Raw genomic sequence first — 15,347 nt, 5'->3', positions numbered from 1 at the left:
TCGGTGCTCTATTGGATATAGACCATAACCAAAAATTGGATTGGGATTTCGTGTTATCTTGAGCTCCGATTAGCAGCGACATCGGCAAGAAAACGAGATGTCTCTTATCAACTCTAGTGAGGAGGGGTATGCAAGGGAATCTGGAACGGTCTGACTAAAAGACGTTTGGTGAGTTGGTAGAATGTATGCACTGATGATCTGATATCGAATCTTTGGAAAGAAAAGCTGCTGCCTAAAACGCCATCATGCATGTAAACGATTGTGCGTCAAACGAGATGCAATGCACGTAGGGTGCAGATGCAGCTAGTAGCAAGTTGGCGGGCTAGTTCGGAACGTTGGATTTTGAAGCTCGAGGTTCAACGCAGTTATTTTGATGTGAGTTTCATTAACTCGTTAACTGTAATTCATTTTTGCTATTGAGGTTTGCAGGGGGCAATGGCTAGCGAAGTACTGGTGTATATTCTGGCCGTAAGTAACAGAGCTAGATCAGAGTTATAATTTATACTGGTACCCCTATCGAGGTGTGGGTAAACATAGTGCTCAGAGAACTTACAAATGGAAGTACCTGTGGAAGTTCTTATTCTGGAGGTTCTTTTTGATATCGACAATAGCCTGTGTCGCTTCAATCGATTTCTAGATTTCCATATTTTGGTTTTTCTACGGCCTCGTTCAAGTCGATATCTTCAAAGTACTCACTCCGAGAATACGTGCTTAAGCAGTCGTAGTAAAGTCCTCCGCCGCATTCACCATATTGATCAGATTAAACGCCCCGATCTCCTTATCAACCGGATCCTTCGGCCCAAAATATGCGGCGCAACTACGCAAGTCCGTCCGATGATTTCGGTGGCTTAGATAAGATTCGTGTACCATTGTTTCAAAATGTTATCTTCGGGGACTGAGTCATCGTCGGTGGTGATTTCGACGGTATGCTCTTGAGATTCCCTCTGCCCGCCGGGTTTGAGGGTTTTGAAGACGTTTTCGGCGAGTTTGCCCCAGTCTTTGACGGCGGCGTGGCAGTCGCATTCGTGGATGAAGTCGTAGGAGTTGGGGGTTTGGAGCCAGGGGCCGTTGAAGTCGTCGACTTCGAAGAAAACTTTTGGTGGGACCCTGAAATTTGTCTTGTAAGTACTACCCTTTGATTTGCCAGATATCAGCTCCCAAAGTTTCTATCATATATCATACCAACTAGGTTGAATAGGTGAAATATCTAGAGTGAATGGACATTAGTAATTAATTGCAAAAGCTCTATATTCGAACCAAAATTTTGTTTCTTCTTGAGGCATACCATTTTCAAGCACTTCAGCATCCGGGAGCCTTTCAGCCATTTGACCGCTACCCAAATGAATGCCGTCGACAGGGATAACGTGAATTTAATCTCACACCTTTGACGGAATCAATCAACGATGTAGTCACGGAAGCACTGTACAATCATAATGTCATTGGTGGGTAGAGTCTGGGCCCGAATAAACTAGAGCTGCCCTTATCCTCGTCTTTTTTAAGAAGGATCATGTATCGTACAGATCGGCGCCATAGAGTGAATCGTATTCTGAAGTGCCCGCGGTAGCATCCTAGAAAGGTTAAGCAAGAGATCAGCTTATGTTGGCCGCGCAAATTCAAGATTATGCGCAGGCTGCACACATTTTATGTAAATTCAACTTACATCGTCTACCTCAGTATGATGACCCGCACTTGAAGCGTCGCTTGATATGATTTTTAGTATGAGACGTAGATATGTGGTGGATCTAATCCCACAGATTGAAAAAATAAGATGAAGCTTGAAGGGGAATAAAAAGATAGGACCTCAATGCGCAATCAATGGGTGAATACTCTCTTTTTGTGCTTCAGAGCTTGCAATTGATCTCTACATTCTCAATTGCTTGAGCCTATCGTGCGCCAATATGGGACCCCCAATGACCCCACTGCCAAGCATGGGTAAGCAGTGCTATGGATTAATAAGTCACGCGGCATCGCTCGAAATGAATTCCTGGGTTGGGGCAAGGAAAAAAGGGCTGAGAGTCGTGGTGATACTAAGAAGATGACGACCGGACTAGACGGTTCCGACACATTCAACGATTACGTCGCCAATGTTATGTACGACAAGTAAGCTTACCCGCCCTTACCGTTCCTAGTAGCAACTTTATTTCTTAACCTTCCAGATGAGATAGATACACCCTCAACGGAAAGTCATATGTTATTAGTTTTATTTTAGGCGACGCTTCAAAGGGTAATCTGGTAGGATCCTAGTTGGAGATCGCGCGGGGATTGTCGAACCGTCTACGACTTCGCGGGTGTCGATCCCGCCGTCTGCGAGAACTGTTGCCAGCAGCGCGCAGCAGGAGCAAGCAAGATAGTTCGGTCGATCTTAACACTCTTCACAAGGAAGTAGTCGCAAAGTTCCTCAAAAAGGAATTAAAATTACAGATGTGGGTCACCTTCTAACTTTTGATTGAGTACCTTGGAATGGAAAACCGATCTATTATCCTATATAGAAAATCAGGCAAATCATTGATATCGAAATCTTTTTGCCAGATTTCGAAGTTCAGATTGCGGTCGGAATAGTCACATACTATCGCAACGATAAAAAACTTACAAACTACAGTAACTACCAGATACTTCGAAGTGCTACTGCTAGCCATCCAGGAGGATGGAGTGGTGAATAATAAACTTCATCTTTCAGTGAGGCTAGCATATATGAGTTTGTTTGTGAAATTTTGTACATTTCTACTGTCCGAGTCAATTTATAATACAAGTCATACGCCGCAATAGCGGCGAGGCCAGCTTCCACTAGTGCAATAGGCTGAAAGATAGCTATCCTGAACTGCAAATGTATTTTCGTAGATATTACTCGTGCACAAGTAACAATGCGTAAGAATAAAATGCTTTTAACAATGGAATCGGTGTCAGGGACAGTTGGGAAAAGGAGTCTGAGAAGATGATTCATTATGACTGCTTAGGTAAGAATACCCAAGAGGAGCAGATCACGAACGTTAACTTTTGTATCAAAACTCCCTATATGGGGTATGTTGAAAGTGTTGGTATTGGAGGATTGCGGTCAGATTACAGCTACAATCATGCTGCCGGCGAACTTTTGGAATCAAGTCAGACGGGCCTTGAGAAACATACACCGAGCAGGGGTACTTCATGGGGACGTGAGAATTGAGAACATTACAATCTCCGAATCCGGTGTCAGATTTATTGATCTGGGATTATCACAGATAGCCACAGAGGCCGCCGAAGATAGTAAAGGAGAAATAAAGTGCCTAATGGAGCTCAGGAGAGAAAGAGATCCTGGGTATGAGTCTGATCCCTCCGAAAACAGTGATCAGTAGAGTGAAGAGCTTGGGAAAATTAAGAGGAATAATGAGGACGAAGAAAATAATGACAATGATGAGAATAGTGGAAATGGCGAGAACAAAATTGACAAAGATGATGAGGGTGGCAAAGATTTAGACAGAGACAAGAATTATAATACTTAGTAAAAATTGGTCTTATCTTCTCAAGTTACCAACTAGTAGATCGTTGGCGCTATGATATTTTGTTCTATACTAGGATATGAAGTACAGCATTCGGATACATACAAACATATTTATATCGTCCACCAGAACGCTATAAAATTCCCTCCATGCCCCTTACTTTATAAAACTGGAAGTGCAATTTAAGATCTTTATTGTAGTAGTTATCCTGAATACGTACTTGCAAGCTTAAGTATTTGTTGCATAGATATTTCTCTTCGCCCATAAATTATAAAAATATTCTGTGGGCACCAGTGCCCTCATAACTTCATTTAAAATGCATAATTTTCTATGAACTGTGCCCGTATATTGCTTGTACCATCAGCTTAACGTTATGCATTTGAAAGGCCTAGCCATAGCTTTCTCTCGAAAAAGTATTTCGAAATTCCGTGTTGACGGTAAATTGCAACAAGTAGGATTGCTGACAAAGCCATCGATATGATGCGGTTAGTTCCGCTAGTTTCGATATTGCAGGTCGCTGTGCAGCTGACCATATATGCACATTGTTAACTGCTTATGATCGAAGGCCGGTACTTCAAGTTAACCGCGCAGACTAATAATCATGAAACTCGTTTAATCTTCTATGCATATATCTTGGTTTGAAGCCTTTTCCTCCTGGCCGCGACGCCGGAGCTCACTCCGTCCCAGAACGCCTTCGAGCCTAGCGAATCATCACCGGTATCGAAAGCATTCGCAATTAATATTATCTAATTATCCCCCCAGAATATTATCGTGATCCTTCACATAAATGATTCGCTTTTCGGGTGAGAGCCAATTGGTTGCTAGCGAAGTTTTCAGACTACGCGTATTGCGGAACGGCGCAGCCGACTTGTTACTTTGTGTATATTCCGATCCATGTCCCTGGCTTTTCCCCAAAGCAAGCCGATGGGATGGTGGCATTTCTAACCCATATATACCTCGAATATCATTCGTAGGATAGGATATAAAACGGGTAAAGGAGTCGAAATCGGCGCCGCAGATGTCCGGCCTGGGCCTGAGTCATCTGAAGCTGGAGCTGTCAATGCTGCGTATTCGCAACGTTTCGCAACGCAAAGCATGGGCTTTTAAATTCGACCCTGGATTTTGAGGACTTTCTCCGAGGGACCTTGAAAACTCCAGAGGTTTTATTTTGTTCTGGGGTATTAGCTATAGCCCTCAAACACAACGCCATGGAATAAAATTCGATCATACATACCAATTCTTTCCACTGCTATTAAACTATCACCAAAACCATTGATATCGTGAGTGTCGAGGGCCCATACTTTTTTAGCCTTAAGCTTTAATCGAGTTATGTCCCTGCTGACTAATATTTCCACCAGTCTCTGAACCGAAACATAAAAAGAGTATCGTTATGGAGGCCAAAATTGCTCACGACCAGAGGTTGTAACGTTGGTAAAGTTACTAATTATTATATTGTGACGAAACTCTTATCAATTGGACGATATTATATAAAAAAGACGCTTACCTTTGGAGGAAGGTTTGTGATCATGCTAATAAAGGAGGCTGAAGATTCCTTTACGGCTGCGGAGTCTTGTTCTGGTACTTCTTACATTACCTCACCGGGAAGAGAAGATACAATGGATACTGGAACGTCAGAACTTAAGGGGAAGGAGAAGGCAGTTGATGTTGAGGAAGATTTGTGTGTTGAGGATGAGGAGGAGTTGGTGCCGATTGTGATCGATGGAGGATGTCTTTGCTCGCTGCTTAGGTATCAGATTAATCTCTCGATTGAGTTCCAGAAGACGGAGTTGTATAAGGAGATTGTGGGTTTTGCTCATTGGTGAGTGTCTGTATTATGTTTCAAGTAGCTGCTGTAAGAATTGTGTCCTGACTTATTAATACAGTTATTGCCATTCATGCAAATGTGCTGTTTCGGCTCTTACCAGAACATCTCTCAAGTTCCCACGGGAAATGGTTCAATGGACCTCGAGGGCTAAGCTTGTGGAACCTGAACCGGAGAGCCCTGCAAGTTCAATCGGACGGAGGAGGGGAAGTAGGTCAGCATCAAATACTCCTGCGCCGATTGCAGAGGCGAGCAGGTCGATCCCAGAGAGAAGCACCGATGGTGAATCTTCGATTTCAACTTCTGAACCGAAGGAATTACCAGAGAAGGTTACAAAAAGGGTTGCAAGGTTGCACAGTACCCTTGAGGCGATCAAGCAGGACCCGGAATTTGACACTGAATTTGCGGGTGTGGATAATGCAACAGGATGTTGTTGCTATGAAGAAGATAATTTGAGTGAAGTACGGACACCAAAGAGTCCGGTTTGGGAGACGAGCAAGAAGCCAGGCTTGGGCATGACGGCTTGGAGTGGGAATGCTGGTTACCACAGAAGGATATGGAAGAGGGAAAGAGGAGTGGGTGGGAAGCCTACTGTCTCCGGCGAAGCTTCGCCGATTACAACTGCTTCTGTATCTCCGGCTCCCTCAACATCGAAGGATCCATCGCCATCGGTAACACTAGGAATCCAGTCACCTCTTGTTGACCAACTAGATAAGGGAAAAACCAAAGAAAAGGGAAAGACCAAGTCTAAAGAAGGACTTTGGAGTAAGTTTGGTCAGCAGTCTTTTAAGTAACCGACCGATCACTAAAATTATAATATCGTTGTAGCGAAAATGAAAGGCAAAGCGTCGGCCGCCATGTCATCGATGGAAAAGGAGAAAACAAAGGGCAAAGAGAAATTAGTACTTTCGGTCCCGCCCACAGATGAACCTTTGGATGTATCTGTTCCTAAGCCTGATACCCCAAAGTCAGAAGTAGTAAAGGAAGTATGCCAACTTCCAAACAAAACAGGAACTTCAACGGGATGTGATATGATCTCCCCACCTACTAATCCTCCTCAACCTTCATCCCTCGAGATTCTTCGCTGGGAAACGCAGCTTCTTCAGCAACAAGAATCCGACATATCCCATGTGCCTTGTACTTCACAAAGCGGTGCTGAGGATTTCGACGGCGATCCACAAAACAATATTCTTCCTATCCCTTGGCCGTACCGAGAATTTGCTGTCACAACCCGTGATGGACGTACTAGTTACCGTGGTTTTTGTTCATGGTGCGGTGGCAGTTTGACGTATCGAACTTCAGCGACTATTCATGGAATGGTGGACATTCACGCAGGGAGCATGGATGACCCTGAGAAAGCTCTAAAGCAAATAGGGTTTCTACGAGAGGTACATGTTGAAACTGCTGGAGGTTTAGAAGAAGGTGCCAGGTTAGGAACCATGGTTGGGCATTGGAGGGATGGGACGGTGTCCAGCTATGACAGCTGTGATATGGAAAGGAGGCTTTATTTTGATAGCGAGGGCGAGGGCGGGACTGACGAACTAACATGCCATGGAGAGGATCACAAAGATGTGGTGGACAGTGATGGAGAGCTCTAACTATCACTTATGCAAGCAGTCCCGACCGAAGTTTTCCGGAACTTAACATTACGAGATCTCAGGAGCGCAACATTGGATGTCATCCGGTGGACTTTACTTCAACAGTGTATTGATACATACATACTTAATGAACGACAGAGACTTCGTTTTCGGGCCCTTTCAAAGGGATTTATAGAATTTTCAGTTCACTCACATCAATTCATGTTAATATCTATGACATCTCCGCTATGCCAATATTTTATATTTCAGTACAATGATACAATAGCTACGTAACATAGCATATGCGTATCAAATAATAATAATAATAATCTGATTAAGCCATACCCTGCTCCTCAAGTAGAGGTCGTAATCTTGTCAAAAATTCACAAAAGTCGGCGGGGTGTGTGTGGAACGACAGTCTGTATGGCGATTCGTTCAGGTGCGAGGCTAACCCCGTCTATAAAGCTGGTCCCAACCGAAATTAAATCACTCTTCAACTGCCAGCGATAAAGCTTCCGAGCTGCGGTTAAAAATAAATTAAAAATGTTGTACGAAGTCCATGGCATCGTGTGCATACAAAAAATGCAGTCGAATTTCGTCAGATGCATTGCATTGCAAAGTTTTACGTTCCTGCTCGTACATACAGAGCACATCGAGATTTTTGATAAACTCGCGCCAATGCTGTCGAGACACGGAGCTATCGGGAATCGACTAGTTGGCTGCATGCCTACGTATCCGTCGAGGGCACTGGAGCTTCCCTGCCTACGTGCGCTTTGGGATGCCGTATTAACGTCTTGATAGTAAGGCTGTGCCACGACCCATGCATGGCATCCACAGGGTTGTTTCAAAGGACAGTTCCGTTTCGGTAGCTGTCTTTCCGTGCTGCCGGCTATATATAGCGAACAACTCCTTTCTTTTGCTGACGATAATATCATATATCTCAACCGTAAACGCTGGCGAATGCGGATTTCTTTGCCTCTTTGGAATTTTGACTCGACTTCACGTAAACTATCGCATTTCGGATCTTGGTTGGAGTCAACTTTTAATTAATACCGACCACAGTCAAAAGCGAGTTAACGTAGACACCGACTCCCGCCGGCTTCAACACATAATCTACCACACCGCACTATCCTTCCACATCCGTCACAATCACAATCACAGTCACGATGGTCGACTTCCAGTCCGCCATGGCCGCCAGGGCCCTCCGAAACGTCAGATCTGTATGTACTGTGACTCCCTTATGCGAGGATATCACGATATTGTCACTAATATCATCGTAGGAACTAGAATTCCTTTCCGACACTGGCCACATCACCGGTGCCCAACTATCCGCCATTCTCTCGAATCTACCGCCAGCCGACCTCCCAACGACAACATCCGTTCTAACAAATTCCTCCATCGCTCGGGCAGAAACCCCCGTGGTTACTCCATCGCCGGCTCCATCAGCCCAGAATAACACTGCCTCCTACAACAATAACAGTTCAGCCTACGACGAGAAGACAGGTCCGGTCCCAACCCCTGCTTACTCTCAGGCTCCTCCGGCATATACCCACCCACCAACGCTTTCTATCGTTACAGCACTCTACCAATACCACGCTAGCGATGCTGGTGACCTGGCTCTTAACCCCGGTGACACCATCAACGTTACCGAATATGTAAATGCCGACTGGTGGCGCGGTGTTAATCCAGCAACCGGTCAGACCGGTATCTTCCCTAAGGACTACGTCAAACCCGCACCAACCGCTGAAAAGGACGGCTATGGCTATGGAAACGTACCACTGCAAGTTGCGAACGGAGGGGGCAGCCAGCCGACACCAGGTGAAGAAAATCAGCCAAGCAAATTCGAGGAACACGGCAAGAAGTTCGGCAAGAAACTCGGAAATGCTGCGATCTTTGGAGCTGGTGCTACTATCGGTGGTAAAATTGTCAACGGTATCTTTTGATCTATCGAATGTTTGGGAGGATTTCGTTTTGGGCTCTGGGGGCGGGTTATTCTGTTTCGGCGTTTTTCTTACTTTGTATGCATTGGGTTTTTTCGTCCATTCTCAGCTACACTTTTATATTGATAGTCGGCGAGGTTTTGCTTATACGACAGTGTTGTCTTCAATCAAGGTCCGATTTCAAAAGATACTTACTTGTATATATAGTCCATTTCGATTTTCTGCTATGAAGTATCAATTCAGAGCTGGGCGGCTGCTTTCTTTTATCGATTTGCACATACTGGTTTCAAAATTGACAGTTATTTATAGTTAGTCCGGAGGATTTGGTTGCGATGATTTGTGAAGTATGTGCAAGGTAGTCAATATCTCCTTTATATACATGAGCACCCGTCGTCCACAACTGTGCGTCATCTCTACAGGCACTGGGAGTAATAGTCATTCAGTACCTTACAAGTGTAAGGGCTCTGACAAGTTCTACATCCAGTCCAGCCAATACCACCGCACTGAGCCCATTGTAGACAACCTACAGGGTCTACACCCGTGGTGCTCTGTTGTGGCGTCGTAGTAGTGATTCGAGTAGTTGTAACAGCGGTAGTAGTTACACTAGATCCACCACCAACCAACTTGACTGTAACAACGCCCTTGCCAGGAATGGAAACTGTAACAGCGCCGCCTGACAACGTGTAGGTGGTGGACTTGAAATTGTTTCCTTGGTTTGTGACATAGGCTTCTGCGGAGCTCGGGGTGAAACCGTTGAAGGAAACCTTTGCGGATTGAGCTGAGCTACCGCTATTGGTGAACACCACCACGATCGAACCGTCTGTATTCTTGAAAGCACCAGTGATGGTACTTGCGATCGAGCCGGTAACTCCGATTCTGACTGCGCCAGGACGGATATAACGAGACCACATTGCGAACGCCCAAAGAATACCAGAAGGGATAGCGTTCGTGCCATCCGTATCCACAAGATGCGAAGCAGACTGCTGTTGCTTCCATTCATAACCTTCCCAGAATAGATAGGCGGATAGATCCGCGTTAACCATTGCAACCGCAAGTTTGTTCGCCCATGTGAAACCCTCGGCTTGGGTTCCACTTGCATACCACGTAGTCGTGAACTGAATGCTCCCCGGGCCCGCCTCAGTGTTCCACTTTGGAAGGATCGTATTAGTTATCGGAGATGTAAGTTCGCTACTATACGAGTGACCTGCGATCACTCCAAGGTATTGTGTGGATCCAGCGTTAACCAAAGCGGTGGTATATGTTCTCTGCATACTCCACCCCATGGCATCGCAGCAAGTTATTTTGGTATTGAGGCCCGCGGCTTGAACGGCGTCATATAAAGTTGGGATGAATGAGATTGCTTCTTGGGCGTTGGTGCTTATTTGCATTTGAGAGTAGCTGGGGGAGTAATCTGGCTCATTGAGGAAACCGAGGTGAGTGACAGTTATGCCGATTGAAGCGTAGTATTTTACGTATTGGAGGAGGAAGTTGGCGTAGGCCTGTCGCCAGTCGCCGGAGGAGCAGGTGTGGCCTGTTGTACCGCATAAATATCTAGTAGAATCGATTTTGATATCAGCATTCCATTTATAAACCATACCCTCCATGTTCTTTTAAGAATTCGCGTATGTGATAAACTACATACCCTGCAGTAGTCTCCGACCCGCTCGTCTTCATAAACCCAGGCGCACTCCATGCATCGGCATACACAGTAGTAACACCATAAGCTTTCGCCTGTTGCGAGAACCAAACTTGTCCCCTATCATCATTATCCCAAACGTACTTAGGAGTAACATTCGGACCGCCAGGGTTGGTAGGTAAGATGCTATCACCGCTTCCACCTGACCCAACCCTGTTACGGATGATAGAAAAGCCTGCGCCTGTGGAAGTGCTGAACAGGAGATCTAATGCTTGTTTTTGAATATTTGAAGGAGCGGTCTTGAATTCGACGGCGCGGCCGAAGGCTTGCGAGAATCCGAAGCCTTCGATGGTTTGGTAGGTTGTTCCGACATTGACGGTTATGGAAGTTTGTGCGGAGACGGATGCCGCAAAACCTGCGGCTAGTAAAAGCTTCGAGAGGGTAGGCATTTAGAGATAGTTAAGATTGTTATTCAAAATTATAAATTTATGACTTGGCCAACTTGGCCTCTGCTTGAATTCCTTGGTTTCGGGTGCCAGGACTCTCTTCTTTTATATCCGCCTACGAATACAGTTTGCCATTGTATCTCGAGTCCAAGTCTTTGAGGGGCCGACGCTACGAACCGTATGAACGGGCCGGCACCCCGCATTTTTTGATTCATCTAAAACTATATTTCGCGACTTCGAATAACAATTGGCTGATATTCACCATTATCAAGGGCTTCCCCGCTGAAGTTTCCCAGAAAAGGATGTGGAAAAATAGCGTATATGTGCATATATACGGAGAAAAGGGAACTTTGCTATAATGCAACATCAATTAAGCTTTATCTTGGTCTCTTATATACAAGGGTATAAGAGTGCCTAGGCCCGCATATCCGTCTAGGAAGATATAAAATCCTGTACCATGGACTATGAGTTAATTTGCGAATAATTGGTTCCATGGAATGGCTCAGGAGGCGAAAGGTTCGATTGCAACAGTGAAATTATATTTTCAAACTGAAGAACTGAAATTCCAATGGTGATAGCGCAATCTGTTATTGTTACATAGAGTTTGCGGGTCTCCCAGGGTGCTGAAAAGGCAGACTGGTTAAATAATGGCCCTTGTATTCTCTAACACACACATCGGACCGGCTGATGGTGACTCGAGGTAAAATTTAAAATATTTCAATAGACCCGGAACTAGCCACTATGTACAAACAGCTAACTCTCGCACGCAAGCCATACTCGCACCCAAGATATTTACAATGCTCTTCTCCCATCCGAATTTACACCCTCGTTATCCATCATTTCTCTAATAAGCTCTACTCCTGCCGACATAAACCTTCTGCGCCTGATAGGTAGTCGATCCGCTTGGCCCAGGGCTCCCAGAACTACCCTCCATCTGCAAATTAATAATAATCCACATCGGTTTTCCCACAAACCCAGCAGCATTATGCTGCCCCTTCCAATCCCCATCGACATAAAAGTGTACCGTAACATCATTCGCATTCGACTTTGTCGCCCAGATTCTATATTGATGCCACGTGGATGCCGCATTACCCACGTTTGCCTTGGTAGTACTAACATCGGACGAGCTGCGGAAAGTGTTAAACCAGTTCTCGGTGTTGCCCTTGAATTCTAGGATATCGATCTCTGGAGGCCAGGATTGGGTTCCTGTTAGCCAGAAGGCGGGCCAGGTGCCCTTCGTGGTTGGGGCCTTGAATTCGCCGCGGATTTCCCAGTTGGGAAATTGGTCGTTGATTACGACGGTGGATTTGGCGTGCACGGCGCCGGACCAGTACCAGATTGCGGGTTTGGGGTTGGCGGTGGACTTTTTTGAGGGGATCAGGTCAGTTGATTCTCCATCCCCGCAGTTTATAAGGTAGTTCTAAAGAGAAACATACGTATCCATCCTGCGAACTAAGCTTATCCGCTCTCAGAGTCAAAACTCCACCGGAGACGGAGACTTTATCCTGCTTCATCCTTGCGGATCCATTGTGATCCGATCCCCAAGGGTAGAGGTAGTTCCAAAAACTACCGAAGCTGTTAAAACTTCCTTCGCCAATAACTTCTTCCCATCCAGTCTTCACACTGGTACTTCCTGTAGTCGTCGTAGTCGCTTGAGCAGTTGTTGTAGTACCACCGCCACTGGAGCCAGGGATGCATTGGGAGTAATAATCGTTACTCTTTACACAACTCGAGCCCGATGCACAGGTCGTAGGGCCTGTCCAACCGATTCCTCCACATTGACCCCAAGCAGGAGCCTGGGCAGTTGCGAAGGAGAGGAGTGAGAGCGCTACAAGGGTTTTCGACGCCATTGTGTTAACTACGTTGGATTTTAAACTACAGCCTTGAACACTCGGAAGCCAAAGGATGAATCCTCTTTCTTAAATACATTTTCCCTTTTCACGGATGGAATTTACACTGGTCTCCCACCGGGATTTTTAACCGTGGTTCACGATATATTACCACCGTGGAAGTCCTTCGTTATTTTTCAAGGTACAGGGGTTATGGCCTCGGGGTGAGACCTTCCCTGTCAGGCTGGATGTAAAGGAAGCGCTCGCCATTTCAACCGGGAAGCGACCCCGCAGTTCCGGTTAGGAGGCCCTCGCGAGCGATATCTGGGGGAATTTGCATAATTCTTCCGTCTGGAGGTATATAAATGGTGTTTTATAATTTAAGGATGTTTGGGGGGTTATTTGGTTCGGATGAATGCGGTGAAATGCGAACGTTAGGGTATTGTAGAAGAAATGACGATCTAGGTATTGGAGTACAACGTTCAAGCCCAAGTGTTTGCTAGAAGACTATCGCTATCATGCGATATATCTAAGTTGGGACGCGTATGAAGTAGATCCATACTTTTGGAGATCTGAACCGCGTGTTGTCGACGACGTTGGAAATCTCATGAAACCATTCCAAATTCGGAAACTTTTGGCAATCAAACCAACAGACAACACACCGCCTGAAACTGATAAAGAGGTTCAGGCTAAAGACTGTCTTTGCTTGCACAAAGCCTCATCTGACCTGGACCATCGATTTACTCTTTACTATTCTGCAACCGTATCTTCAATTCCTCTAGCGGTGAAACATACCTTTCAATTGAGTTGCATATTGAAGATTAAACGGACCCATAACAACTCTGCTACCCTAGCAAGGTTCCTGCGGATTCGTCGAACACCCCACTATCGAAATCCGTCGCGAATTCCACCCCGCCTTTCACATCCACCACCACTCCCACGACCGAAATACCACCAAAATGTCGGGCCCACCATCCATCCAAGCTCTCTCCTTAACCCCCAACCCCCCAATAGCCACTCCAAGTGACACCACAATCCCTCCCACAGACCCCACTACAACCGCACAATCCTCAAACGCCGAACAAAACATCGATCCATGGAACGTACAAGGCGCTGTCGTGGATGGGAGAGTCCAAGCGATCGATTACGACAAACTCATCCAGCAGTTTGGAACACGCAAGATTTCACCTGAATTGCTGGCCAAATTTGAGCGTGTGACTGGTCATAAACCCCATCGTTTCTTAAGGAGAGGGTATTTCTTCAGCCATCGGGATTTGGAAAGTATATTGGATCGATACGAACAGGGAAAACCTTTCTTTTTGTATACGGGGAGAGGACCGAGTTCGGATAGTATGCATATGGGACATATGGTTCCGTTTTTGTTTACCAAGTATGGAACTTCTGTTCGGCCTTTGTGCTTCCGTGGTCGACTCTAACTGATGGGGTATTCTACAGGTGGTTGCAAGAAGTCTTCGATGTACCATTGGTAATCATGTTGACAGACGATGAGAAGTTCCTGTTCAAGCAGGAACTTAAGATTCCGGATGTCAAGAAATATGCCCGACAGAATGCGAAGGATATCATCGCCGTAGGATTCGATCCGAAAAAGACATTCATTTTTAGCGATTTTGACTTCATGGGTGGAGCTTTCTACGAGAACGTCATGGCAGTGGCGAAGTGCATTACCACAAACCAGAGTAAAAGCGTGTTTGGATTCGATGATGCGTATGCCCCCCCCTTGTGATCTCATCGATTTTCATCACAAGTTAACTCACCGAAATACCACAGCGCAAACATTGGCAAAGTCTTCTTCGCCGCCGTTCAGATCGCTACCGCCTTCGCCACAACTTTCCCACACATCTTTGGCACCGACACAAAGAAAGTGGCGTCGATACCATGTCTTATCCCCTGTGCGATCGATCAGGATCCTTACTTCCGGTTATCGAGAGATACTGCTCCACGATTGAAGTTCCAGAAACCAGCATTGATTCACTCAATGTTCTTCCCGGCTCTCGGGGGTCCAGGAAGTAAAATGAGTGCTAGTGATCCCAATAGCAGCATCTATATGACTGATACCGCGAAGGAGATGTATGTATACGATCACAAACTTTCCACGGTTTTCATAGTCATACTGACAAAGTTATTTTTTCCAGCCAACGAAAGATTAACAGATACGCATTCTCCGGCGGACAAACATCCATCGAAGAACAGCGAAAATACGGCGGAAACCCAGATGTCGACGTGAGCTATGCATACCTATCATTCTTCCTCGAAGATGATGAAGAGTTGGCAAATATTGGACAATCCTACAGAAAGGGTGAATTACTGACAGGAGAGCTGAAGAAGATGTGCATTGAAACTCTACAAGGGTTTGTTAAGGGATTCCAGGATAGGAGGAAGACCGTTAGTGACGAAGAATTGGATGAGTTTATGAAGGTTAGACCTTTGACGTGGGGAATTGAGAAGCAGGAGGAGAGAGCGAGGATTGCGAAGGAGAAGAAGGATGCTGAAAAGGCTGCTGCTGCCGCGGCCGCCGCGAAAGAGAGCGCACAATAGAGGATTATACCCTACAAGTTAAACTTGATACCACACCTTGGATGTTTATACGATCTAGACAATATCAG

The 15,347-nt window shown here is 45.7% G+C and overlaps 6 protein-coding genes across 6 annotated transcripts; 3 read left to right on the top strand and 3 right to left on the bottom strand.

Moving 5' to 3' along the window:
* Positions 1-711: 711 nt before the first annotated feature.
* On the bottom strand, positions 712-1,325 carry DFL_005605 (uncharacterized protein; the record flags this gene model as incomplete). Its single annotated transcript, XM_067634890.1, has 4 exons — positions 712-817; positions 868-1,107; positions 1,183-1,207; positions 1,286-1,325. The coding sequence occupies 4 exons, from the start codon at positions 1,323-1,325 to the stop codon at positions 712-714; spliced, it is 411 nt and encodes a 136-aa protein (XP_067489375.1).
* Positions 1,326-5,089: 3,764 nt separating this feature from the next.
* Positions 5,090-6,893, top strand: DFL_005604 (uncharacterized protein; the record flags this gene model as incomplete). The annotated part of the gene is made up of 3 exons (XM_067634889.1): positions 5,090-5,292; positions 5,357-6,060; positions 6,124-6,893. The coding sequence occupies 3 exons, from the start codon at positions 5,090-5,092 to the stop codon at positions 6,891-6,893; spliced, it is 1,677 nt and encodes a 558-aa protein (XP_067489374.1).
* A 1,145-nt stretch (positions 6,894-8,038) lies between these two features.
* Positions 8,039-8,815, top strand: DFL_005603 (uncharacterized protein; the record flags this gene model as incomplete). The annotated part of the gene is made up of 2 exons (XM_067634888.1): positions 8,039-8,092; positions 8,153-8,815. 2 exons carry the CDS (start codon positions 8,039-8,041, stop codon positions 8,813-8,815), a joined length of 717 nt encoding a protein of 238 aa, XP_067489373.1.
* A 410-nt stretch (positions 8,816-9,225) lies between these two features.
* DFL_005602 (uncharacterized protein) lies at positions 9,226-10,897 on the bottom strand (the record flags this gene model as incomplete). Its single annotated transcript, XM_067634887.1, has 2 exons — positions 9,226-10,363; positions 10,455-10,897. The coding sequence occupies 2 exons, from the start codon at positions 10,895-10,897 to the stop codon at positions 9,226-9,228; spliced, it is 1,581 nt and encodes a 526-aa protein (XP_067489372.1).
* An 841-nt stretch (positions 10,898-11,738) lies between these two features.
* On the bottom strand, positions 11,739-12,744 carry DFL_005601 (uncharacterized protein; the record flags this gene model as incomplete). The annotated part of the gene is made up of 2 exons (XM_067634886.1): positions 11,739-12,257; positions 12,331-12,744. 2 exons carry the CDS (start codon positions 12,742-12,744, stop codon positions 11,739-11,741), a joined length of 933 nt encoding a protein of 310 aa, XP_067489371.1.
* Positions 12,745-13,682: 938 nt separating this feature from the next.
* Positions 13,683-15,279, top strand: DFL_005600 (uncharacterized protein; the record flags this gene model as incomplete). The annotated part of the gene is made up of 4 exons (XM_067634885.1): positions 13,683-14,113; positions 14,179-14,448; positions 14,512-14,811; positions 14,877-15,279. The coding sequence occupies 4 exons, from the start codon at positions 13,683-13,685 to the stop codon at positions 15,277-15,279; spliced, it is 1,404 nt and encodes a 467-aa protein (XP_067489370.1).
* Positions 15,280-15,347: the final 68 nt, after the last annotated feature.

The sequence above is a fragment of the Arthrobotrys flagrans genome (assembly GCF_004000055.1).
Source record: "Arthrobotrys flagrans strain CBS H-5679 chromosome Unknown unitig_9, whole genome shotgun sequence".
In the NCBI taxonomy this organism is placed as follows: Eukaryota; Fungi; Ascomycota; class Orbiliomycetes; order Orbiliales; family Orbiliaceae; genus Arthrobotrys; species Arthrobotrys flagrans.
Note: the sequence above shows the minus strand (reverse complement) of the source record. Positions and strands in the feature narration are given on the sequence as shown.